General features: G+C 44.5%; 2 protein-coding genes across 3 annotated transcripts in view; both read left to right on the top strand.

The window, feature by feature from the left end:
* Positions 1 to 167: 167 nt before the first annotated feature.
* On the top strand, positions 168 to 8,076 carry HMGN1 (high mobility group nucleosome binding domain 1). The gene is made up of 6 exons (XM_075431884.1): positions 168 to 365; positions 751 to 783; positions 930 to 959; positions 1,053 to 1,103; positions 4,509 to 4,640; positions 7,205 to 8,076. The coding sequence occupies exons 1-6, from the start codon at positions 222 to 224 to the stop codon at positions 7,250 to 7,252; spliced, it is 438 nt and encodes a 145-aa protein (XP_075287999.1). The 5' UTR covers positions 168 to 221; the 3' UTR covers positions 7,253 to 8,076.
* A 5,025-nt stretch (positions 8,077 to 13,101) lies between these two features.
* BRWD1 (bromodomain and WD repeat domain containing 1) overlaps positions 13,102 to 24,809 on the top strand; it is a 61,680-nt gene continuing 49,972 nt past the window's right edge. For both annotated transcript variants that reach the window (XM_075431898.1, XM_075431904.1), the window contains exons 1-9: positions 13,102 to 13,242; positions 13,410 to 13,468; positions 13,670 to 13,699; positions 13,892 to 13,951; positions 17,155 to 17,305; positions 19,571 to 19,669; positions 20,226 to 20,386; positions 21,008 to 21,229; positions 23,220 to 23,320. In XM_075431898.1, coding sequence (XP_075288013.1) covers positions 13,182 to 13,242; positions 13,410 to 13,468; positions 13,670 to 13,699; positions 13,892 to 13,951; positions 17,155 to 17,305; positions 19,571 to 19,669; positions 20,226 to 20,386; positions 21,008 to 21,229; positions 23,220 to 23,320 — 944 coding nt within the window. In that variant the 5' untranslated portion in view covers positions 13,102 to 13,181. The remainder of the gene's footprint in view (positions 13,243 to 13,409; positions 13,469 to 13,669; positions 13,700 to 13,891; positions 13,952 to 17,154; positions 17,306 to 19,570; positions 19,670 to 20,225; positions 20,387 to 21,007; positions 21,230 to 23,219; positions 23,321 to 24,809) is intronic.

The raw sequence follows: 24,809 nt of genomic DNA on the forward strand, positions 1-24,809 counted from the left end.
GGCGCGGGGAGGCGGTGGTTAGGTGACAGGTCCCGCCCCGCGCGAGCTGGGGAGGGGAGGGTGCGCGCGCGCCAAGCGGGGCGGGTGGCGGCGGCCGGCCCCGCCCCGCGGAGGCGCCCCCCGGGCGGGCGGTGCCGGCGGCGCGCGGGGAGCGTCCCCCCCCGCCGCCCCCCCCCGCCAATCCGGCTGGATCCTGTTGCGGTGCCGCTGGCGCTGCTGGGATGGGGGGGGGGGGCGGTCTCCCTGCGCAGCGGGGCTGGCTCGCAGGCAGCCGCTGGCCGTCAGGCACGCAGCGCGCGCAGCAGCCGGGCGGGAGGCGCCGCAGCTCCGGAGAACGGCGCACGCTCGCCATGCCGAAGAGAAAGGTGAAGCGGACGGGAGCGAGCGGAGCCGCCGCCGCCGGGGAACTGCGCCGCCGCCGCCTGCGGGACGGGCGGGTGCGGGACGGGGAGGGCGGCGCGACCGCGCGGAGCCGGCGCTCGGAGGGAAGCGGCCGCTCCGCGGGCACCGGTGCGGCGGGGGCCGGCGTCTTCCCTTCGCCGGGCAGCCCCGTACCTCCCGAGGGGCGTCCGCGCTGGAACCGGCGGCAGTGCCCGGGGAGCGGGGGGGGGGGAGGGCGCCTCGACTCCGCGGGGCTCGAAATCCGAAAGCGGCGGCGGGAAGGGGCGGGCGGGGGGGCGGGCGAGCGGCGGCGTCACGTGCCGGCGCGAGGCGCGTGCGCCGCCTGACGCGCGCGGTTTGTGTTGGCAGGTGGCGGCGGCGGACGGGGAGGCCCCCGAGGAGGTAGGTGCCGGGGGGCGGGAAGGGAGGCGGGGAGGGGGGGAGGGGAGGGGCGGGGCCTCCAGGCCCTGCCCCGCCCCCGGCCCGCCCGCCCACCCACGCCGTCTCTCTCGCTCTCTCTCCCTCTCTCCATCTCCCCCCTCCTGCAGCCCAAGAGGCGGTCGGCGCGGCTCTCCGCTGTAAGTACGGGGCCGAGGGGGGCGGGCGTCTTCCGGTGCCGGGCGAGGCGGTTGCCGAGGGCTGAACCTCTCCCCCGTGCTTGTTCTTCTCAGAAACCCGCTCCTGCCAAAGCGGAGCCGAAACCAAAGAAGCTAGCGGCAAAGGTGAGAGGGGCTGGGAAGAGGGGAGGGAGAGGAGGCGGTCGAGTCGCCTGGGCCCGTTTCGCGTCGTCGGTGCACGGTGTCCGGGTGTTTTTAGTCATCTTTAAGTGTTCCTTGTGGGCGCGCTCATTGAGCTGAAGTACTGTTTTTAGGTGATTGCACCAGTGTTTACAAGTACATTCCACATGAAGGGAGCCTACGAGAAAGCTGGAGAAGGACTTTTTGCAAGGGCATGTAGTGGTGGGATGAGGGGTAATGGCTTTAAACTGAAAGAGGGGAGATTTAGAGGAGATACAACAAAGAAATTCTTCACTGTGAGGGTGGTGAGGCACTGGCACAGGTTGCCCAGAGAAGCTGTGGCTGCCCCCTCCCTGGCAGTGTTCAAGGCCAGGTTGGATGGAGCTCTGAGCAACCTGGTCTGGTGGAAGGTGTCCCTGCTCACTGCAAGGGGGTTGGAACCAGATGATCTGTAAGGTTGCTTTCCCACCCAGACCATTCTATGATTCCATGTTTGATTAGATCCTTGTTAAGCACTTGGGAGTATTGCATAGCGATGTTGGCTCTGATTCATGGGTGTTAGATGGTCATTTGGTACTGAGCAGAATTACTTGAACGTCGAAGCAACTGTACATAGGATTGTATTTTATCACTGTCTAACAAAAGGGGATAAATTATACTCGCAATTTAAAGCAGTGTGTTAGGACAGGAAAAAATTGATTACTTAGGCAGCCACTGAAAAAGGTCTGAGTTCCCATTCATGTAGTCTGGCTTTCAGGTCTTTGTGTGTATGCGTAAGTAAGCGTGGTTTAGTATAATCTTTCAGTTTTTCAGTGTGGCATGCACAGTGCAATAGCTGAGGTGTAAAATTCTTTATTGGGAGAAATAAAAGAGGCTGTCTATCTGTTGGCTTGTTGGTGTGCGTGTTTTGAAGTGTTCCTGTGTGATTATAAGCTTTTCTTTTTACTGTATGGATTAAGAGCATTTCAGATACGCTAATACAGAACTCTAATTTGCAGACTTTTTGATGTTTTCATTTTATTAATCGTACTGAACACTTACTTATCAGTAATGCACCTTCATTCCAACGGTTTGAATATTGGTGCGCTCCTGTTCTCCGAGTTGTAAGCCTAAACAATTTGGGGAAGCTTTCCAATTTTACTTCAGTTCTGATTCTCTTTTTTCCTGTGTCTTTGTGTGGTGCATCTAAGTCTTAATGCTACTAGCTGATGCTGACTGATATGCAGGATACTGACTTGCTGCCTATAGTGATTTTAATTCTAGAAAGAAACACTTCCGTAGTTCATAGCTGGAAACATACTCATGTAAACATCACAAACAGTTGTCATCTTAGAATGCTGAGAGGAACATCTTGCACAAGGCAAGGCCACCGTGGAATGCTGCTGTAACGTGAATATGTGAACAATCTTTATTTTTGTTTTTTGATGGCTGTTACCATTGGCAATTCAAATAAATGTATAATTTTTTTTACATTTTATCCTCTTTGTTCTAAAACTCATGCTGTCACTGAAATCTTTTGTCATTTGGAAACTCTCGTTAATGTAAAACTCTCTTTAGTTCTGACTGTGTTTTACTTTTCCAGATTCAGTATTTTCTCTCTCATTTTAGCTCTCTGGACTTCACTCTTACCTACTAGTCAAATAACAGATTTTTTTTTATTTTTTTTTAATTATCATCTTTTTTTCTGTATTTGATCCATCAAAAGATGTTTCTTTGCATCAACTTTGTAACCTTTTAAAACTCTCCTGACAGTATTTTTTCTGTTTGGGAGAAGTTTGCTCATTATGGAGTTATGTGGTGTTTTTTTAAAAACAAATATTAATGAAGGAAAATATATTTTGACAGTCAAAACACAGTCTGCATGTTGTGAAACTGTCTGTTACCTGAATCTGTAATACTGAGTTTAGCCTTTATAGCTTTTTAAAAGGATTCTTTTTTCCCATTAGGGTGTTTCAGCTGTGTTCTCTGTGCTTTTGAGGATATAAAAAATAATATTTTCTAAAAATAGGAGCAAAGCATTTCTAAAGTTTTGTGGACACTGACAATTTAGTTACCTGGCACAAGATGCTTCAGCATTGATCTCTTGTATATATGATGTAGTTGATTGCATGTGTGTATCTAGTGACGTAAAACACTTGGAACTTTTACTGAATAGTTGCAGTTGGCTGACAAAGCCATATTCTCATGGAGTCGGGAGCTGGTATTTTACACGAGCATCCATGTAAAATGGATGTAAAATGGAACGTAAAATACGTTTCCTATTTTATGTGAGCATCCATTTAAAATAGGAAGCGTATTCAGATAGCTGTTAAAAAGTTGCATGTGTGAAGTAAGGAAGTTGCATGTTTTTTGTAAGGAAGAATGCTTGGAGTGAAGGTAGCATGGAATTCTTCTGACCAAATGGCTTCTAACAGTAATCTGAGATACAGATTTCTACAGTACCTAAAATACGCAAAAATGAGAACTTTATTTCTTGCAGTGAGTTTTAGGACAGAGACAACAAATTCCGACCTAATTTGATGGACATATTTATGAAATGCACACCATATTTTTAATGAGATTAGACACATTTTAAGGTAGATCCGTGTAGCGGTCTTCTGCTTAGAGGTATAAATGCATTATGTTGTCTTGCTGCTTATTTGTATTGTACCTTCCCAGAAAAAGTGTTACAGTTTGTCATTTATTGACAGTTTTTGTTAGTATCATAAAGTAATATGTGACAGATGGTATCAGAACCAGTGCATTTATGTAATTCTGAATGGATAGAAATACATTGTAAGTAGGGGGATCAGCTGGAGGACAGGCAAACTTCATAGCATGTGGTTGCTGTAAGGAATGCCTGGGAGGATGTATTACATATTCGTATGAAAGTAGCTCTTGAACAAGTACTTCTTCCCTACCCATTTAACAACAGTCACGTAGGTACGGAGGATGTGACTGAGATACTAACAGAGGAGCACTGAAAATGATACTTGCAGGTGATGTATTTGTTTAGGTTAGGTTACTGAAATTCACGCCTATCAATGTAAGAGGAAAAAGAGTGGTTTAAGTGCATTGTATTTCCAGAGTGGAAGGACTGCATTGCTATTTTTTTATGCATCATGAGGTTAAATCATACATTACAAATTTCTCTGTCTAGCCACCAGAATCTAGTTATGTTCTCATCCCAGTTTGATTTTTATTTTGCTGACTATCTGAAACTGTGATTAACTGTCTATATATAGTTTGGAAAACTTTTTTGGCAGTTGAACTATGTATTAGCTCATTGGTTGTTGGTAATAGCTCTTGCTGTTTAGCAAGTCCATATCGGTTTTGTGTGTTTTTTATTATTTTCAAAGTTTTCCTAGTAAGTCATAGGAATTTACTTACTGGAAATTTATTTTGTTGTAGGATAAATCTGAGGACAAAAAAGCTCAATCAAAGGGGAAAAAGGGGCCTAAAGGAAAACAGAAGGAAGAGACAAACCAAGAACAGATAAAGGACAACTTGCCTGCAGAAAATGGGGAAGCTAAAAGTGAGGAGGTAAAGTTGCCTGTATTCTTTGGTGCAAAGCAGCTGGATAACTTACTGTAATGGTTTATACAAACATCTATCAGAAGCATACACAGGTCTTACAATAGAATCTATTTCTGCCAAAAGAAAGATGTAGGCTATTGAAACATTAGTAAGTATACCTGGAAAACTCTAGTTGCCCCAAAAAGAGTTGCAGGGATAAGTCCCTGAGACTAAGGAAGAAGGTGAGAATTTTACCAAAGTTCTGATACAGGATAACGTCCTTCAGAGCAGGGCTGTTTGCCCTGCGGCTGGGTCTTGGCAACATAATACATACAGGGTGTACAGCAGGGATATTGTGCTCTGTGTGTGTGTTGGGGGGTGTCTGTCTTCGGAGGGCTTGGTTTAGGTTTTAGTCTGCCTTTGCTGTTACTGGAAGAGAGGTTCCTTCTTGCTACAAAAGTTTTTTTGACAAATGCAATATTAATTTTCTTGGGACTGGAAGCAGTTTTCACTGACCACCCAAAGTTGAAATGATTTAACCAAAGCTGAGATAACATTTATAGAAGTCATAGATACAGACACTGCTGGTAGAAGGGCCGGGTTGCTGCGGGGATGGATGGGAGAGTGCAAGAACTGCTAGTAGTTGTTGTTGCTGCTGAAGAACTGAACGTGCCAAATCAGTCTTGGCTGTAATAATTGTGCTAAAATGGCCGTGTTGCTGAAGTTTATGGAGTCGCTGATGATCTAACTTAAAAGATTCTCCACATGGTATTCTTTTTCTGGAATGTGGACATACTTTAGTTTTAAATTTAGATCTGTAGGGAGAAGCATTGCCTCTTATTAGGGCAGCTGTTAACAACTGGATGAAACACAAGTTTTCATGTGATAACAGGCCTAGAATTAGTCTCGGGTTTCTGCAATATTGAATGCCTCACTCATTTTAATTAGTTCAGTGGAGTTTGCTGATCAGATAGATGATTTTTTAATTTAAATGTGTGATTCGTGCTTCCTGTCTGGTTGTTGCATGGAAAAGTAATTTTTTGAAGACAGAAGAAAAGTCAGTGTCTGAATTCTGTCACGCTCATCTGTCAGCGTGCAGATAGATCTTCAAGTAGAGGACAAGAATATTTGCTTTTTAGATAGATGATGCATTTTGGCAGGTGAGGAAGGCACAGGATGCCACTTGAGTGTACAAGACAACTTATTTTGGGGTAACACTTTCCAGTTTGCAAGCTTACAGTGTGACCTTTGTGAAAAAGTTGTGCTATAACTAGGAATTCTTTGGTTGGCTTAACTTTCTGCGTAGTTCTGGCTCTGTGTTACTGTCATGTAATTTGGTCTTTTAATTTGTGCATGTAGTATTTGAGCCATACCAGCGAAAGTCAGTGTCACCATTTAGCGGTTGCAGCATTTCTCAGCTGGGGTGTATTTAGTACACTAGTACAGAGGTGATGTAAATTTACAAGGAATGGATGGTGACTTCCGGGCCACATCTTCATGTTGGTCACACCAGCCAGAATGGCAGGGTTAAGGTAACACCTAAGCCTAGAAGAAGCAGAGGTATAGTCTCTCCTGCTGGATGTTGCTGTTTTCAGTCAGGACAACAGTGTCACCGATGCTGTTGTTAATCCTCGATCTGGTGAAGGACCAGTGACGACTTCTGGTGACGCTCACAGAGACTGACGCCTGCGAATGGAAAGGGCTTCCGTACTTCATCCTCCGAAAGCTTCCCCTGGGTGTCGGTAAAGACCGAACGGGTGTTAGGGTTCCTGCTTGGCTACTGCTGCGATTAAACCATCTGCTCTGCTGGTGGTGCTGCAAAGCTTTGGAGTAATGAAGTATGGTTTTTATGTTAATACATACGTTACATTCCTTTTTTTAACCTACATTGCGAATGCAGCGAGTTTTCCAATCTAAATCGAGCTGTAATTTTGATCAATTAAGTTTGGGTGAACGTGTTCTGAAGCTGAGGTATAGCATATAGACTTGACTTGAAAACAGTATAGCTCTGCTGCTGCAGTTCAGTTTCACTGAATGTGTTTTTACAAAAATTACGTTTAATGCAGTACTGCATTTCTAAGTCTTTGTTTCCTTAAAACACGCCAAGATTTGAGAATACGCTAACAGTGCTGCACTGAAATTTAAATGCATGACATGTATCTATAGTGTCTTTTCTAAGCACGCTATATCCCTATATGCAGGGATTTTAGCTTAGTAGGTTAAAGCACCTCCTTTTGCTGTCATAAAGGCAGTAATTATTGAAATGGGCTTTGTTCTTTACAAAAAAAAAAGCCTTTGCAGTGTGTATTGAGTAGTAACAACAGCAACATTCTGAAATTCATACTGATGCATCTGAGGAGACAGAAGCCTTTCCAAGACACCTTGCTTTTAGCAGGTTGTTACCCATGAGAAATATGTGTATCAGGACACCAATTTATTAACGCTGTAAAGCGTGGTATGTAGAAACAATTCGTGGTAGTTCTGTATGTCAAGTTAGCTGACTTTTGCATTAAAAATAGGACGAATTAAGAGGCTGAGTCACTTAGAAACTTTCTGCATTGAAGTGTTCTGTTTTTTTGTTTTCTTTTCAGACCCCAGCATCCGATGCAGCAGTAGAGAAAGAAGCTAAGTCTGAGTAACATCTGGTACTGAGTCTTTAATTGGTGGTCCTTATACCTTTCTTCTTGTACAATTCAGAGGAATATTTTTATCAACTATTTTGTAAATGCAAGTTTTTTAGTAGTTCTAGAAAACACATTTTTAAAAAGAAGAGAATCCCAACTCAACCCATTTTTTTACATATTTAGATAAGTGTAAATGCTTTTTTTAAGTGGTAAAATCATGTACTGGTTGTCTGTTTTCTATGAAACCAGAAATTAATGAAATGTTACATTAAGGAGAGGGTTTTGAAGCCTTGAGTAGGCTTCACGTTCCATAGACTGCAAGGGACAGTTTTTGCTATCCTATTAAATGAAGCATAACACAGATCAGACTTTGGAATTCATGATGATATGTTGAGAATGTCTTAACATTTTAGTTATTTATCTTTATCTATGGTTGTACCATCAGTAGAATTGCTTATCTAATAAAACTGCTCCCTAGTGTTGGATTTCTTGCTGAGTGATGTATACCCGTGACAAAGTTATTTTTGGTAGTTGCAGCTTTATTTTTTTCCAACAACTTTGTAGCTGTGAAGCGAAAGATTGGAAACTGTAATTATATCTTTAAATACTGACTAAGTAAAAGCTTCTGCTTGGCAGATGTCAGTATTCAAGATACTGGAACTTCACACCCGGTTTTAAAGGACAGCTTGTCTACAAAGATCAAACAAAAAATATTTGAAATAGTCTTAACAGAATTATAGTTTATAGATTTAAAAAACTATGTGAATAAAAACAGTTGTAAAATTGTTCATAGTGTCTGGGATCACCAAACAAAAGCCAAATAAATCTTGATTATGAAAGGATGTTTCTGTAGCTCCTACACTGACTATGACAACTTACAATTTAAGTGGTGTAGTTTTTGATTCTTAATCATGTTCTTCATATTGTTAAAAATGTACTTTTCAAGAGATAGGTGATAACACAGGGAGTGAGTAGCAATTAGAAGACTGTAGATCCAGTCTTAATCTGGATTTCTAGTTTGACAGCTGATAGCCTAGTGCTGCTTCTGTTACCTTAAAAAAAAAAAAAAAAAGAATTAATAAGCATCAGATGTTTTCATCTGTTCGGCATCACTTTGCAAAAGAGTTTGCATAAGCACTCGTGTGTAAATAACTGCTTTAAGGAAGATGCACAAAGCAATCCTCTTGAATGTTAACTGATCAGATGTTGTTGTTGTGTTGGAACTGTATTGGAATTTTCCCAAATCCTGCCTTAATATCAATAAAGCTTCAGGTGTCTGGGGAAGAATGAAGCTAGGCTGTGAACCCCCCAGGCAGCTGGGCATCTGTAATGGAGCCCGCAGCGGAACAGCCTGGGCGGGAGCAGGGAGGGGAGCACAGGGAAACTTCCCTTTTGGCACCGGTGAGCGGGTAGGTGACCTTACCCTGCTGTCAGCAAGCTTTCGGCGCTGAGTGAGGTTGCAGGTTGGCAGAGCGTTGTTTCAAATAAAACGTGCCTGTGGTGAGAGCTAATTCATGTAGTAAAACTGTCCTGATTCCTCCCTGCTGTATGTATGTGAGAAAAATAAATCTTATTGAAGATTTAACAGCCTTTCATCAGAAGGGGGCATATGAAGTACACATTACTTAACCTTAAAATAAAGAAATCAAATCTAGTACAGCATTACTTCAGTTCTCCCACAGAGTGCAGGCTTGTTTTGTAGGGGTTTTTTTTCCCCCATTTCATGTTATTTTGCTGAATTGCAGCAGGTAGTAGCATGGTTTTATCTTGCTAGTCTATTTGATGCCAGTCAGACAGCTGTCAGCCTTGTCTTGGGAGGAGTCAAGATCAAAAAGTAACTTTTGTTCTTTGTTTCTTCTTTTTTCCCCTTGACCCTGAGAACTTGTTTATGCTCTTAAGTAACACCTGCAAGCAGGGTATCTGCTTCCTGTACGTTTTTGGTGCCTTTTTCGAATTGTTATACAGTTATTTCTAAAAAGGACTTTAGTTTCAGCTCTAACTTGCCTTCTTAAACAATGCTTTCATTTGAGAAAGCATTTTACCTCTTCAATATATAAGCTAAAGAAAAGTTAAATGTTGCTTATATGTAGGATGTCCTCCAAGGCTGGACCACAACATGCTTCTGGTCCGTTTCCACCACAGCTGTGTTCCTCACAGAGTGCACCTGGCTGTAGCAGTGGCTTTGGCTTCAAGTTAAACTGTAAATTTATGTCACTCTTTCTAACCCCCCTGCCTGCCTTCCCCCCCCCCCCCCCCCCCAAGTTACCTTATTTGTTGGTTTAGTTTGGTAGTAGCATGACATAGCTACATGACACTCCTTACCATCAGTTGAATGACTAATGAACTTGCAGGTAAATACCCCAAAATAACCTCTCTTACTGCCTTTTACTGGATGCCTACTTTTCATGTGTTTTGAATCTCTGATGTTGAGATACTGCTGACTTTCAGCATCTTGTATTACCCGCTGTTTAACCTATTGTAACTGCTCCCTATATTTACTCTGGGGGACAAAAAGTTATTTCTTACTTTATTGTGGAAGGGAGAGGACTTGGCAAGGGTAAGTCAGTGTCTCGCTGTCAGGAGAGGACTTGTCATGCTGTCAGGAGGAGGGCTCAGGGGTCGCTGCCTCGGGCGCGAGAGCCCTGGGTCTGGTGTGAGCAGCACAGCCCACTTGATGCGGTGAAGAATGAAGCGGGCTTCCCTCCTCCCACGCAGTACGCCTGGTGAGCACCTGGGTGAGTCAGCTCTCAGCTTTGATTGATTCTGCAGTAGACACTCTTGCCCTTTTCCACGTAGCTTGAAAAGCCAATGTGTAACCATAAAAAAACCACCAGTTTGGCTGCTGGGACAATGAGGAATTGTGTATGTTGGCACTAGGTGTCAGTTCTGCCTGTGGAGAGTTGGAGGAGAAGGCATTTAAATTCATCTGACAAGAATTTCCATGGGCGTGCTTCAGAAAAAGCATTCTTTCCTGTGCGGTACCAGCTACGTCCACTCTGCGCAGCGAAGGACTGGAGTGACGGCTGACGCAGGTTTGCACCCCGCGCTACGGAACACGTACGCAGCAGAGAGCCGCCCATCTCAACGTGCAGCATGAAGAGAGCAAAACGCGTCTCTTCAAAGTTACTCCGTCGGGTTTGTGGGCTGCTGTTGCGTTGTAAGGGATGGAGTAATTTGGCAGAAAGTAAATCCCCTTGCTTTCTAACTCTCCTCCCCCGAGTGGGAGGCTAGGTGTGGCTAGGTTTAAATTCTGGGTGATACCCAATTTGCCACTACCAGTCCAGTCGCGTTTAATGTGTATGTTAAACTACCACGATTCTGGATACACTAATAGCTGCACCTTCAGTCTGCACCTTCAGTCCAGTCGTGCTCATGAACTGGCACGGCCACGCTCTAGGGTTCGGTCGCGTTCAGTGAGAAGCTGTGACAACTGGCTACCTCAACAGTGCAGTTTTATTTGTGCAACAGATGTCTAGGTTTTTTGAATTGCCGGTGATGGTGACTGCAAGAAAGCACGTGCAAATATGATGTTATTAAGTATAAAACGCGTGGAAAGGTTATAAATAGTACAGCCTGGCTATAAACATTAGGGAGTAACTCTCTAGAGAGATTTCTAAGATTCCCGAGAAAAGTGCTTAGTCTGAGTCTCACCCAAGGCGTCCCAAGGGGGGAGAAGCAAGGCTCAGCCGGTCGGCAGATCCCAGTAGTCAGAGGCAGTCTGAGGTGGAGTTTCTCTTGACTTGCTCATGGTGGTATCTTCTCCCCAAATCCCCTACTTCCCTGGCGATTTTTATATCCTTTCTACATTCAAGGTGGAGTTTGAGTGACTGTAGTCATACATACCTTTTATCGTGATTGGTGTAAAATTCTCTTGCTTCATGTTTAAAGGTATAGTTTACAAAAAATCGAGGACGCAGACTCAAAGACGAGTGGTCGCACCTCAAAGGCGGGTAGTCTTCGGGGTGGAGGTGTGTTTTGGTATTAAAATGACACTAAAACTAGCAAAGTTCACGAAAGGATAGAACTTTGGCAAGGTCTCGAAAACCTGTTGGCTCAGGGGACCAGATGAGCTGCTTATCAGTTCAAGAGGACCATCTCTTCCCACTTTATCATCACGGAGCACGGCCACGGAGTCTCCACTCCACCCTCTGTGGTGTGTTGCAGGGAGTTGCTGTGTTAGTGGATTCCTCACATGCCTGCTGCAGCTGTGTCCCATCCTCAGAGCTCTTTTTGAATTTATGCTTTTCTTCAATGGGTGAACAATGCTACATTTTCTATATAAACATTAATTTTCAGATGTAAACCTTAATTTTACTAATAATTCCACAGCTGCTACTCGTTCTGGTGAGCAGGGTGCTGCACCATTCCGGAATTCATTTTCCAGTGTCAGCTAGGTCACAGCTCTTCGCAACACGGCTGCAGCCGGGATGCTGAAGCGCATCCAACTTCAGCTACTGGATATGGATTTCTTTGGCAACGAAACCGAGGGGAACGCAGGTGGCCTGCGAGAACGACGCGGCTGAAGCCTGCGACAACACAGGGAGCAGAAAACCACGGGTCTCTTCTGAAAGGGTGATTTTTAACAGACGGGATGGCGGTTTTTGTTGTGGCAGCTGAGCCACGGCGCAGGAGCGCTCGGCAGGCAGGAGGTGCCACGCAGGGGGGAACTGCCCGCTGCTGGGCCTGCGCCGGAGCGCGCAGCAGCCTTGTCCAGGGCTGAAAGTGCACCCGAGGGACTGGCACTAATACACGCATATTTATACAACGATACGTGAAAACATTTAGTTCAAAGGTTCTGAAAATGCATACCGAGCCGCCACAGGTGGGGAAGGGAGAAAGAGAGGAAGAGCTCGGATTTAAAGTGCAGCAGGAGTATGGCCACTGCTACATGTACGGCAGAGTTCGTGCTGGGCAGAGCCGGGAAGCAACCGTCAGAAGGGAGAAAGATGAACACCCCGTCCACCCCCCCCCCGAAAAACAGGCTCCCAGAGCCGGGGTGCGGTGGCACCGGGGCAGAGCTGCCGGGCTGGGCAAGGCGCTGCCGGCGACGCCGCGCCTTCCTCCGGCGGGCTGGGAAACGCCGGGCCGCGGCGGGGCAGTGAGAGACCCCTCGGAGCCGGACGATCCGCCTCAGGGGGCGCGCGGCAGCCCGGGGACAGCCGCCAAGGCGTCTGAGCCGCTCCCCAGCTCCGCCAGCCCGGGAGGAGCGGCCCCCGACGCCCTGCGGCGGGCTGCGGCTTGTTCCCGCCGGGCCGCGGGGAGGCGAGGCCTGGCCTGGCCTGGCCCGGCCCGGCCCGGCCCCCGGGGCGACCGGCGGCAGCTGCGGGGATCGCGCGCTCCCGTTCCCTCAACGGCAGCCGGACGGCCGCGGCACCGCCCCCGCCTCACAGGGCGGCCCCGCCCACCGACGCCCGTCACCAACCGCCTTCCTCGCGCAAACGATCCTTCCGCGCCCAGGCCGCTCGCTCCCCCGCGGGTCGCCGTGTCCCTTCCCCTCCACTCGCCGCCCGCCTGCCCCGCCGCCCTCCCCGCACGTTCGTCCGCGGCCGCACGCGTACCCGCCACCCCCCACACCGCCGGGCTCCCGGGACGGGGACTACTTTTCCCCCCGCCCCCCCGGGCGTGCCCGGCGCAGGTGTCAGCGGCTGCGCGGCATCGGCGCCGGCGCAGGGGGAGGGGATCGGGAGCGCGAGCGAGGCGTCCGGCGGGGGCGGCTCCGGCTCGCTCCCGCGCGCGGAGGAGAGGAGAAGGGGGGGGAGGGAGGGGGGCGGTTGGCTGGCGGTTGGCGGTGGGGGAGGGGCGGCGCTGACAGGGCTATGCCGAGCCGGGCCCTGCCCGCGCCAGCCGCTGCCTGAGCCCTAATCCCAGCCCGGGCGGCCGCCGCCAGCAGCGACTGTGCCGAGCGAGCCAGTACCCGAGCGGCGGCCGCCGGGCCGGGGCCGCCATGGCCGAGCCCCCGGCCCCGTCCAGCTCCGGCGGCGTGTCCCTGCCGCTCATTGAATCAGGTAAAACCGCCGGGGCGCCAGCGGCCGCGGGCCGGGGCGAGAGCCGCCGCCGGTGCCGCCGCCGCTCCCTGCCGCCATCTTCCTGAGCGTGATCGTGAATTACAGTCACCCCCGGGGGCTGCTCCCCCCCCGGGCTCACCCCCGGTCTCTCCCCGTCTCTCTTGCAGAGCTCTACTTCCTCATCGCGCGGTTCCTGGGCACCGGGCCCTGCCGGAGGGCGCAGGAGGTGAGTACGGCCCCCGCCCGCTCACCTGGGCGCCGAGGCTGGCAGCCTGCGGCCGCCGGCTGCCGCGCAGAGGGCTGAAGGGGAGGTGTGAGCAGCCGGTCCCCTCCCTCCCTCCCCCGAGCCCTTCTGCGGCGGCGGCCGCTTGAGAAGCCGGCGGCTCGCCCGTCCCTAACTCTCTGGTGTTTCCCCTTTTCTCCGCAGGTGCTGGTGCAGGAGCTGGAACAGCACCAGGTCTGTGCGGGCTCTGATGAAATCGTCTCTCTTGCTGTAGTCAAAAGTTTCCTTTACTTTGCGAGTCATTCAAGTTTCCTCCGCTCTACTCTCTCAACTTTTCCCCCTCAACACGCGTTGCTTTGGATGTGATGTATCCCTTTTTCCCCTTTAACCGCTCGGTGATTTTTTTTTCTCTTTTCCTCCATTTAGTTGCTTCCTAAAAGATTGGATTGGCAAGGAAATGAGCATTATAGAAGTTACGAAGAATTGGTGAGACTTTTTTTTTTTTAAGAAGAACCTTTTAATTAGGACGATAACATTGCTGATAGACCCTTTACCTTTAAAAGTAGGCCCAGAGCTTTACCTTCCAGTTCTGCTCCGGCTCGGTTAAGACGTTGGAGTTATTTTGGAAAGGGCCTTTAATTTCTTTACATTAGACTAACAAAAGCACAAGTGGTGTTTTAAATTGAGGATATTGTTTACATAGCAGAGGCGGAGCTTGGCGTTGTGCATTGGTACATGCCACTGCCTACACAGAGGGAAGAACCAATCTGAAGCAAGGTTTCATTTCAGAGTTTCAGGAGCAAGTTTGTTAGACGTGTTGTGATTTGACGGTATTTATTTTCTGGTTGGCTTCTTTCATCAGTCCCCTTTAACAGATTAGGAAATGAAATCGCTGTTCAGAAATTGAGGGTTGGCAGTTCTGATGCCTGTGAGTGTGCGCTTTATCTCTGGCTGCTCACTGGTCGTAGCTTTGTGTCTAAATATTAGAAAGATGTGAGTGATCTCTCAACAGCGTGTAGTTTATGCCTTCTGCAGCTAGTGGTATTTGCTCTGGATGTTTCAATTTATGTCCGTTTCAGAATGGAAAGCTGTCTTGGTGTTTTGTTTTACTGCTTCTTAAATGGCAAAAGTATATTTGGCAGTTGAATCTTGTGAAGTGATGGCCTGGGGGTGCCTGCCTAACCAAATGTGGTTTGATCCTGCTTTATTGTAGTTGATCTTGTTTTATTTGAATGGCTGTTTATTCTTGCTTCCTCCCTCCACCCCCAAGATTTAGACATTCCAGGTTAAATGACTGACTTCTCCCTTACCCATCAGTTTGTGTGTTGTTATCATTAAATCCTCTTGTCCCTCTTGCGTAGCGCTTGAAGATCTCAGAATCATATTTGCATAGAGAAGGAATGAAATTTTGTGTACAACATTTTCCTAATTATTTAAGTGCTGATTAAAATGATAAACTGGATTCCGTTTCTTCTACTTGTCAGTGTGGTCAGTTGAGCAAATGAGGTTTTAAATTAATGCTTTCAGTCACTAAAAAGCCTAGTCTTGCTAAGCAGGAGTGCTTTCAAGCTCTGACTTGAATTTAGAAACATGAAAGTAGTATGAAGTGTAAAAAGGATTGGTTGGGGGTTTTTTGGGTTTTGGTTAGGTTTTTTTCGACCCCAGTTCTTCTGGCAAAAAGTGGTGGTGTTGGGAGATGTCATGTGGGGACTTCTGACTTAACTACAGTGTTTGTTTTTTTTAATGGTGTTTAGTAGGCATATACAGTTGTCAGATTAATTCTTTAATATGCACTGCCTCTGCCTTGATTCACTATACAATTTAAAGGAAATCTCTACACAGATTAATAGTATTTAAGAATATTCAAATTAATCTTCTGAAGGTTTTAGTTTCTGCTTCTGAGGGGCTTTGGGAACCTCTTGTTGTCCCGCTGGTCTCTGAATTTGCAGAGACCACAGACTAATGCAATCACGTCATGCAATTATTTCTTTTCCTCCTTGCTTGTCATGGAAGTGGAGCAAGACTTTAAAACAACTGTTCCTTCCTTATAAAGGAAATGAATTGCAAGGTTTTGTATGCATTCTTCTATCGGTGATGCCATGTGGATTATATATTTCCCGATGATGGCATGCAAAAAAGACGGTGTGTAATGCTTGGTATAAAATAAGCTGAGCTTTCTGTCCTGAATGACGTGGCTGGTACTGCTCTAAACCAATTCAAGAGGCAAAATTTATAAAGAAAGGATGAAAAAGTGCATTTTGTAATCTTTGGACTGCCAAATATATTTCTCATAATCAACCTTAAGCATCTGATGAGCTCATCTGCTTGGATGTGTTTGGCTGTGTGATAATGTTAACTATCGTACCGATAGTACCACCTCTCCACCCCTCCTAGGAATACAACCTATACCCTTGCAGGCTTTACACATTGCTTGGATTTGTATTATTAAAGCAGGTATTAGGTTGTGGCTTAAATAGTACATTCTCAATATGCAGTGTGCATTTGGGCAACTGTCTGTTGAACAGATCTTATGTGACAGTGTGTGGTATTTTCATTCCCACTGTCCCGATGACGAGATCAGCCTTGTCAGGACTTTTCTCGTGGAAGCTCAGTCTAAGGTATAAGGGAATAGCGTCATAAGCACGAGAGCTGGTTTCGTCTGTGTTCTGAGCTACATGGGCAAGAGGCCATGTACCTGTGTTGGTGTGGCCCTCCTCCTCCCCTGGGTGTATTGGCTGGGAATAGTCTGGCTGCCGAAGCAGCAGTGTGGCTGCTGGGTCTAACTGGTTTTTACGTGGCCGGGTCGGAGACTGGAGTAAGCATGGGGCTGTCTGTGCCTGCTGATTCAGACCTCCCCAATACTTTAAATTTATTGTTCTGATGGTTTGGTTTGCTCAGGTCGGCATTAGCTCTGCTTTGCATATTTAACTTCTGCATTGTTGTGATTGACTTTATCGTTAGATAAGGATTTTTTTCGTTGAACTCCCAGAAAGAAGAGGGGCTGCAAAAATAGTCACAAAAAACCACACACATCTGTTCTCGACTGAGACATCTGAGTGTGTGTGTGGGTGTATTTTTTAGATTGTTAGATGTAGATAGGATGGGATCCTTGCTGAGTGGACGGGTGACTATTTTGATCCTTTTGGTTTGAGGAAGCAGGGCAGTCTTACGCTATGTAGTACTGGTTCTTCAGGGAAACTATTTCCAGAGGGATTGTACTCAAACCTGCTAGTTTGCAGTTGACTGAACAAGTACTGTGTGACTGGAGTACTTGTTGCATAAATTCTTGTGATTAACAACAACAAAATTCTCCATGATCTCGAGTTATGAGTGTTTGAATTTTAATTTTTGTTTTTAATAAAAATAATTGGGTGAATTGGGCAAAGGCACTCATTGTAGGGTGCCGCACAAATGTGTGCCGTACGTGTGAATGTCGCAGGCTTTCAGTAGTAAAATACTGATGTGCAGTAAGTAATTTTACTGCAATTATTTCTAGTACAGCTCTCCCATTCTTGGAGAGTACTCGCTGAATTTACTAGATCAAAGCTGAACAGAACTGTTTTTTTTTCTTTGTAAGCTGAAGTTAAAAATATTTGAGCGATGTTTAATATACCTGTGAATACTGTTGCTTTTAGATTGCTCTGTTCTGAATGTACCATCTATATTTTTAAAACTTAAATTTCTGTCAGGTGCTGTCCAACAAACATGTGGCTCCAGACCATTTGTTACAAATTTGCAAGCGCCTTGGCCCGATACTGGATGAGGAGATACCACCCAGCATTTCGAGAGTGAATTCCTTACTTGGTGCAGGGAGACAGTCATTATTACGTACAGCAAAAGGTATGATTTGTTTATTATTTGAAATGACTACGATGCATTTTTATAAGTGTATGGTGAAGACTTTTGGAATACTAAAATGTGGTGAACTTCCACCAAAATTGGCCCCTGCTGCTTTTCTACTGTGTGCTTAATCAACCAAAACACCAGCAGTCTGTGTATTAATGGTATAACTGTACATTGATTGTTGTGAGGAGAAGGTTTTAAGTTGCGTCACAAGAATTATTGTTACTCTGAGTGCTGAGGCTGCTGAACATGGGCAGTTTTCAGTGTTACTGCAATATAATGAGTCATCAGGGCACAGGTGCTACTTCTCTAATGTCTCCTGACACTCCCAGGAGTATATTGGCCTGTGCTGGTTTTGAAAGAGGTAGCTGTTGTACTCTGTTCAGTGCATTTGACAGAGTAGATTTTAGCTTTAGACCTAACCTGTTTCAGTGTTTCTGGGAGCGGAGTTGTTTTGGTTTGGCCTGGATAAGTGCCAGGTGCCCACCAAAACCCTCCCTCCCCCTCCTCAGCTGGACAGGGGAGAGGAAATACGGTGAAAGGCTCGAGGGTCGAGATAAGGACAGGGGGAGATCACTCACCGATTACTACCACGGACAAAACAGACTGAACCTGGGGAGAAAAGGGAGTTTAATTCGTCACCAATCAAATCAAGAGTAGGATAGTGAGAAATAAAACTAGATCTTAAAACACCTTCCCCCCACCGCTCCCTGCTTCCCGGGCTCAACTTCAATCCCGTTTCTCTCCCTCCTCCTCCGAGCAGCGCAGGGGGACAGGGAATGGGAGTTGCGGTCAGTTGATCACACTTTGTCTCTGCTGCTCCTTCCTCCTCAGAGGGAGGACTCCTCACACTCTTCCCCTGCCCCAGCGTGAGGTCCCTCTCACGGGAGACAGTTCTCCACAAACTTCTCCAACGTGAGTCCTTCCCACAGGCTGCAGCTCTTCATGAACTGCCCCAGTGTGGGCCCTTCCCACAGGGTGCAGTCCTTCAGGAACAGGCTGCTCCAGCGTGGGTCCCCCGCGGGGTCACAAGCCCTGCCAGCAAACCTGCTCTGGTGTGGGCCTCTCTCTTCACAGGTCTGCAGGTCCTGGCAGGAACCCGCTCCAGTGCGGGGTCCCCGCCTCCTTCAGTCATCCACCTGCTCTGGCGTGGGGTCCCTTCCATGGGCTACAGGTGGATATCTGCTCCACTGTGGACCTCTGTGGGCTTCAGGGGGACAACCTGCCTCACCATGGTCTTCATCACAAGCTGCAAGGGAAGACTCTCTGCTCCGGCGCCTGGAGCGCCTCCTCTCCTTTCTTGTTCACTGGCCTTGGTGTCTGTAGAGTTGTTTCTTTCACACAGTCTCACCCCTCTCTCTCAACTGCTGCTTCACCGCAGCTTTTTCTTCCCCTTCTTAAATATGTTTTCACAGAGGCGCTACCACCATCACTGATTGTCTCGGCCTTGGCCAGCGGCAGGTCCATCTTAGAGCCGGCTGGCACTGGCTTTATCAGACATGGGGGAAAGCTTCTGGCAGCTTCTCACAGAAGACAGCCCTATAGCCCCCCTGCTACCAAAACCTTGCCATGCAAACCCACAACAGGAGTGTTCGTGTGTTAGTATGAAGTTCTGTTGGGTAGCTGGATGTTATGGTGTGGGACTGGTCTGTGGGATACCATTCTGTTTTCAGTCCTAACTGCTTTTAAGGATGCACACTGAACGACAGTGACTGTTGTGTCCTGAAAATCAGGATTGCAGTTATTTCAGCGTGAGTGTGTCAAAATAACTCTGTGTTGGAATTTTTTTTTAAGAATTGCAGAATTGTCGGGTTGGAAGGGACCTCTTGAGATCATCTAGTTAAAATATTTCATGCTAATAAATATTTATAATATTTATGAAAAAGAATTGTGAAAATGTTAAGAAATTTAAATGCTTTGCACTGAGAATGAATAGGAAGAATTCAGCTGAAAAGTTAGTTTTGTGTTACGTGAACTGCAGGGGCATCACCATGTAGGAGTAATTTCAAAGTCTGGTCTTTGGTTGTGTTGGGTTTTTTTCTTCCTTCAGTTACTGTATTAAATGGATTTTTCTCTCATCTGATGCTACGCTCACTATTCATGAAAAGTTTTGGGGCATTTGGTTTTCCTATTTTTTTTATTTGTTTCAACACTGTGTTTGAGACCACCTATAGATACGTTCTTTACCGTATTGTGGAACTGCAGCTGTCTTGGCATTTTTAGCATATACTTATGATGAACTTCAACCGATTGGTTTTAAAGATTGCAGGAACACTGTTTGGAAGGGCTCTGCATTTGCTGCTCTGCACAGAGGAAGACCTCCTGAAATTCCTGTGAACTATGGCACACCACCAAATCTTGGTAAGCTCTTTTCAATGCTCATCATTGCTGCTGCGAGCATGTGATGTGTGTCTCGATAGTGGCCTTGCTACAATGCTAAAAATTGCGTGTCAGAACTGGGTCTGGAGGGTTATCTGGGGAACTTCTCTGACTTCACTGGAGTTATGTATTAGGTACAAAGGTCTGCCCACAGCACTAGTGTGACACTAGATGACATCTTTTGCTTTTATAAAACCCTTATATTAAGTAGATAAACCTACAGAAAATACAAGTCATTCTCCTTTGGATGGAAGGACTCTAGTATGATTTAAGGTATAGAAAACCATGGGAAAATAAAGATAACATTTAGCGCTTCTTATGTAGAGAATGAAGTTTTGACTGGTGCAAGTTTAAAATATTGTCTTGGTTTTATACATAGAGAAATTGCAAATACGAAAAAAGTGACTTCATGAAATCTGAAAGTCACTTCTAGTAAGTCCTTAAGTAATATATTAATAGAAGCCAAATAAAATAATGTTTTGGAATAGACCTGTTTTAAACATCAATGTGTTCGTTCTTTGATTTCTTTGTGTTCTAGTGGAAGTACATCGAGCAAAACAATTAACTGGATATGCAAAGTTCAGTACTTCATTTCCAGGAAGTATGTATCAGCATGTCAAGATGCACAGACGGATTCTTGGCCACCTTTCTTCTGTATATTGTGTTACATTCGATAGGACTGGACATAGAATATTTACTGTGAGTTGATGAAATGGATCCGAATCCAAATGTATTTCTAGATGGATGCAAGGAAAAGAACTTTGAAATGCATGTGATGCTAAAACTTCTGGAGGTGGCTAGCAGTAGTGTTAAAATGTAGCTGATTAGTTCTGTCGCTGTGCTGAAGTAGAACAATTTTATGTAATTAAAGTTTGGAAGTATGTAAGAAATTGTTGTATTTAATAGATGGTCGGGTGTTGACATTGTAGGAGCTTTTTTCAGTGACGTGGGTCGATGTTAGGCTTGTTTCGTATTCTTTATGAAGTGGCAGAGGAGAGATTGCTTTTACAGAACAGTACTTTCATTAGCTCTCGCCATTACTGTAAGGAATCCCCTCAAACTTAAAATGCAGTAAGTCTGGAATATGGTCTAGATCTGTGGTGACTGCAGTGTAATCCTGAGCCATAAGTGAACATTTTGGGTTTCTTGATGCTGGTCATATGACTTCGTTTCTTTCAGCTTAAGTAGCATACATCGTTTTAAACAGAAGTGTAATTTAACAAGCTGTGGAAAAACATAGCTAGGTTCATTAAAGGAGATGTGCAACTTTTATCGTGTCTTTGAAAATCCTTGCTGAGCATAATAAATATTTCTTTCTAGGGTTCAGATGACTGTTTGGTGAAGATTTGGTCAACTCATAATGGCAGGTTATTTGCCACGTTACGAGGACATTCAGCAGAGATTTCCGATATGGCTGTCAATTATGAAAACACTATGATTGCAGCTGGAAGCTGTGATAAAGTGATCAGAGTGTGGTGTCTGAGAACTTGTGCACCAGTTGCAGTCCTCCATGGACACACAGGGTCCATTACCTCATTACAGGTATGTTTTCTTTTTATTTTTTTAAAGTTGTTTCTACATATTGAAGCACAGATAATGTAGGTGGATTGTAAGAAACAGACAGTCCACAAAACTGAAAGATTCGAGTTTCACTTGACAGTGCGGTATGGAGAGTTTAAGGTGTTTTAATTAGATAGTGGAGAGCGAGAAATAATTCGGGCAAAAAAAGGATGCTGTTTCACCTGATTTAAAAATTTAGGAGTCTGCTTTAGTAGGAGGGTTTAGATTGATGGGATACTCTAAGATTAGCTAGCTATCATATTGGTAAGAAGTAGCCAGTTTCCGTGCTTGCTTATTGAAATTGAGAAATATAGTTACATGAATGCTCTACTCGAATAGAGCCTTCTGTCTTTGTGTTGTAACTTCTTGGAAAGGAAGGTTAGTACCTCATTTTCTGTTTGTGGAGATTTTGTACTTTGTGGCTGCTGTTACTAGAAGTAACTTGCTAAGTGTACGTCTGTCTTCTTCGTGTCCAAGTGCAAGGAGCTGATGTTCTATTTCACATGAAGGCTGGCACAATGGCAAATAACTTTCACTGTGGCTTTCACATGACAGAAATTATTTCTGTGTGACTGCCTGTGGGAGTATTAAAAGATGAACATTTAAATATTGATGCAAAAAATTAGTCAAGACCACAGGAGAAACTGACCTGAAAAAAAATAGTGAAAAAAAAAAAAAGTTCCTTACCTCCCTGAAATTCCTGAGTATTTAACTGAAGATAATGGCAGGAATCCTTCTTCACTTAAAAAAAAGGTTACTACCTGTAATATTCGAGCTGTTGGAACCAAGGAGAATTTCTGGGAAATATTGTGTCCTCCTATTGTCTGTTACTGGAGATGATATGCTGGTTTATGTGGGCGAGCCTTCAGATCCAGTATGTGATTCTTACAGCTTCTGTGATATGGGTATTTGTCTTAATCTCGGAAATATAAGTTATTTCAAAAGTGCAGAGATGTTCAGTGTAATATGTTTTGTACTTACATGTGAAGGTGTTGTGATACTTTGTGTGCTATTGGTAGTCCTTTGGATTCAGTCTTGTTTTGGCCTTTTTAATTCCTTATGTAACAGATGAATTAGTATCTCATTATCCAGATTTGCTGTGTTTTCCAATCAGACAAACAGGCTTATGTAGAGGGGTGAAGAACCTGCCAGCTTGTGAAGTTCAGTACAAAAAATAATTTTGCAGTTTTCTCAAAAATGATGCCTCTCAGAGTAAGCTTTGAAGCTGCTGAGCTTCTGTGGTATTCGTTGTGCCTTGTTTTTTCTCTTTGTTTTTTTTAATGGCAAAGCATTTATTCGTGGTGTTTCTTTTATTGTAATATGGTGGATTTTTTTGTTGTTTAAGCGTTCTTTATTAATAAATACTATAATTGCAATACATGCAACTTATATGGCCGTTTCCAATGGTGGTAGTAGTAGTAACTGATGAACAATTTAATCAACTTGTGTAGCTTGTGTTCAGTAGTTTTCTGAAGGCCAGCACTGTGCATAGGAGTAAATCCATGTCTTAAGTATGTGCAAGGACTTCTGTAAATTCGTGTGTGATGGTGGTTAATGCGTACTCAGACTACCTCATAACTGATGCTCTGCTTAATTACAGAATTTAAAAAGTAAGCCTGTCTAGTGAAACTTCCTTCTGTGTTTTTTCTTGTGATCTGTTCTGCTCATTACTTCATTCAATGACAATATTTTTAGTGAATGATTGAGATTAGTTAAGACTTCAGAAACAAAGCAGTGAATGAATTGGTTTTATATAATGCAATAATTGAAACATAGACTACAAACTTACTTTAAAGTATAGGAGATGTTATTTTGTAAATATTAAAAATTAGTTATGAGCAACTGCTTTAGCAGTTTTTGTTGAAAAATGCAAAGTAAATCAAGGTTTTGCATTAACATTTTTAGAAGTTTGTAATCAGTTTTTAATTGTCTGGTTTTGTATGTGTCTGATTTTACTTTCTTCTCTTTTTAGTTCAGTCCAATGGTGAGAGGCTCCATGCGATACATGGTCTCTACTGGTGCAGATGGAACTGTTTGCTTTTGGCAATGGGATACAGATTCCATGAAATTCAAGTATGTAAATGAATTGCTGATTGACTGTATGCCATATATGCTTGATTAAAATAAGTCGAGTGCTTTTAACTAGCTAAAAAAAAATATTTTTGTGGTAATCATAATGTTGTGGAAATAACCTACTACGTAGTTATTTTAAAGCACCATCACTAACTATATCCTTTACAAATTTATGTTATTCCATTGTCCTGGGAGATTAGTTGGGAAATATATTAACTTCTTACTACGCTAGAGGTACAAACGTAGGACAGCTAGAATTGCTGCAAACATAAATATGTTGGAACAGTGTAATAAAGCTTTTTGTTTGTGTTGAGTTTTAAACAGTCCTGTAGTTTTAGGATGTCTCTTACAGAACTTGCAAGCAGACTGTGTTCAGGATGGTTTTTAAATGTTCTATATGTGATTGCTGTTTATTTGTACAAAAAAAGAATTAGATTATTACTGGAAAGAAGAGATCTGGAATGATCAGTATGTATCTAGTCTAGTATTGTGCCATAGAATGGTGGTTGGTATGAAATGATCCATTTTACATGCAGCAGCTATTAAAAAAAGAAAGTAATCAGTACTTTAGAAAGCGGAAGATTATTCTGCTTTTTAATTCAAACTTGTGATCTTAAGGTGGTAGAATTACAGCAAAAACTGTCACAGGCACAGCTTCATCTGAAGAATCTTCTAGGGCTGTAAGTTACAGGAGCAGAGCATTTAAACTGTATCCTTAATTATTTACCTTCTAAAATTAATTTAGAGGACTGTATGAGATGTAAACGTTGCTTAAAATAGTTTAAGCATGGACGTAAATTCGTTTAAGCTATGTCTCAAAGCAGCATTCTTGGGATTTGAATCTCTGTACTGTGTATCATACAAACATGAAATATTCTTCTACCTAAAGTCTCAACATTTCCTTTGATAAACAGAAGACACATGAACAGAAAAGCAGTAGAATAATGAGTAGAAACCTGTAATGCTTGTGAGTGGCACAGGTTGCAGAATTTCTCCTTAATGTAGTTCTTAGTAGCTACTTTCTGTGAGATTAGGCTGTGTCAACTGAAAGAGTTGTGTACGTGACTTGCAGAACAGGAAACCAGTCTTTTAAATCGCCATGTGCACATTGTTGCACAACTTTTATTGACTTCTGTAAAATTGTATGATTTTGCACAGCATTCTGCAGTAATGGTATTTGGTAGGCCTTATTTCATGTACTGTTGGTGGTTTGTAATGCGAGGGCAAGAGTTCACTACTTCTTGAACATTTTATGGAGGGGGTAAATCATACTCACTGAAGGACAAGAGACAATAAACATTCTTTGGCATGTCATGTTACCCTTGCTAGGTAATAGCACCTTGCAGGAAAAAAACATAAGCTGTGTGGGCTTCAAATATCATTTGAAGTTTGTGTGTACAGTGATTTTGAAAAGTAAACCCTATTGCTCAATCTCCTGCACAAGATATACAGGCATTACTATATGTATTTAAACGTACCTGTTGTGCAG

The sequence above is a fragment of the Opisthocomus hoazin genome, chromosome 1 (genome assembly GCF_030867145.1).
Source record: "Opisthocomus hoazin isolate bOpiHoa1 chromosome 1, bOpiHoa1.hap1, whole genome shotgun sequence".
Lineage (NCBI taxonomy): Eukaryota > Metazoa > Chordata > Aves > Opisthocomiformes > Opisthocomidae > Opisthocomus > Opisthocomus hoazin.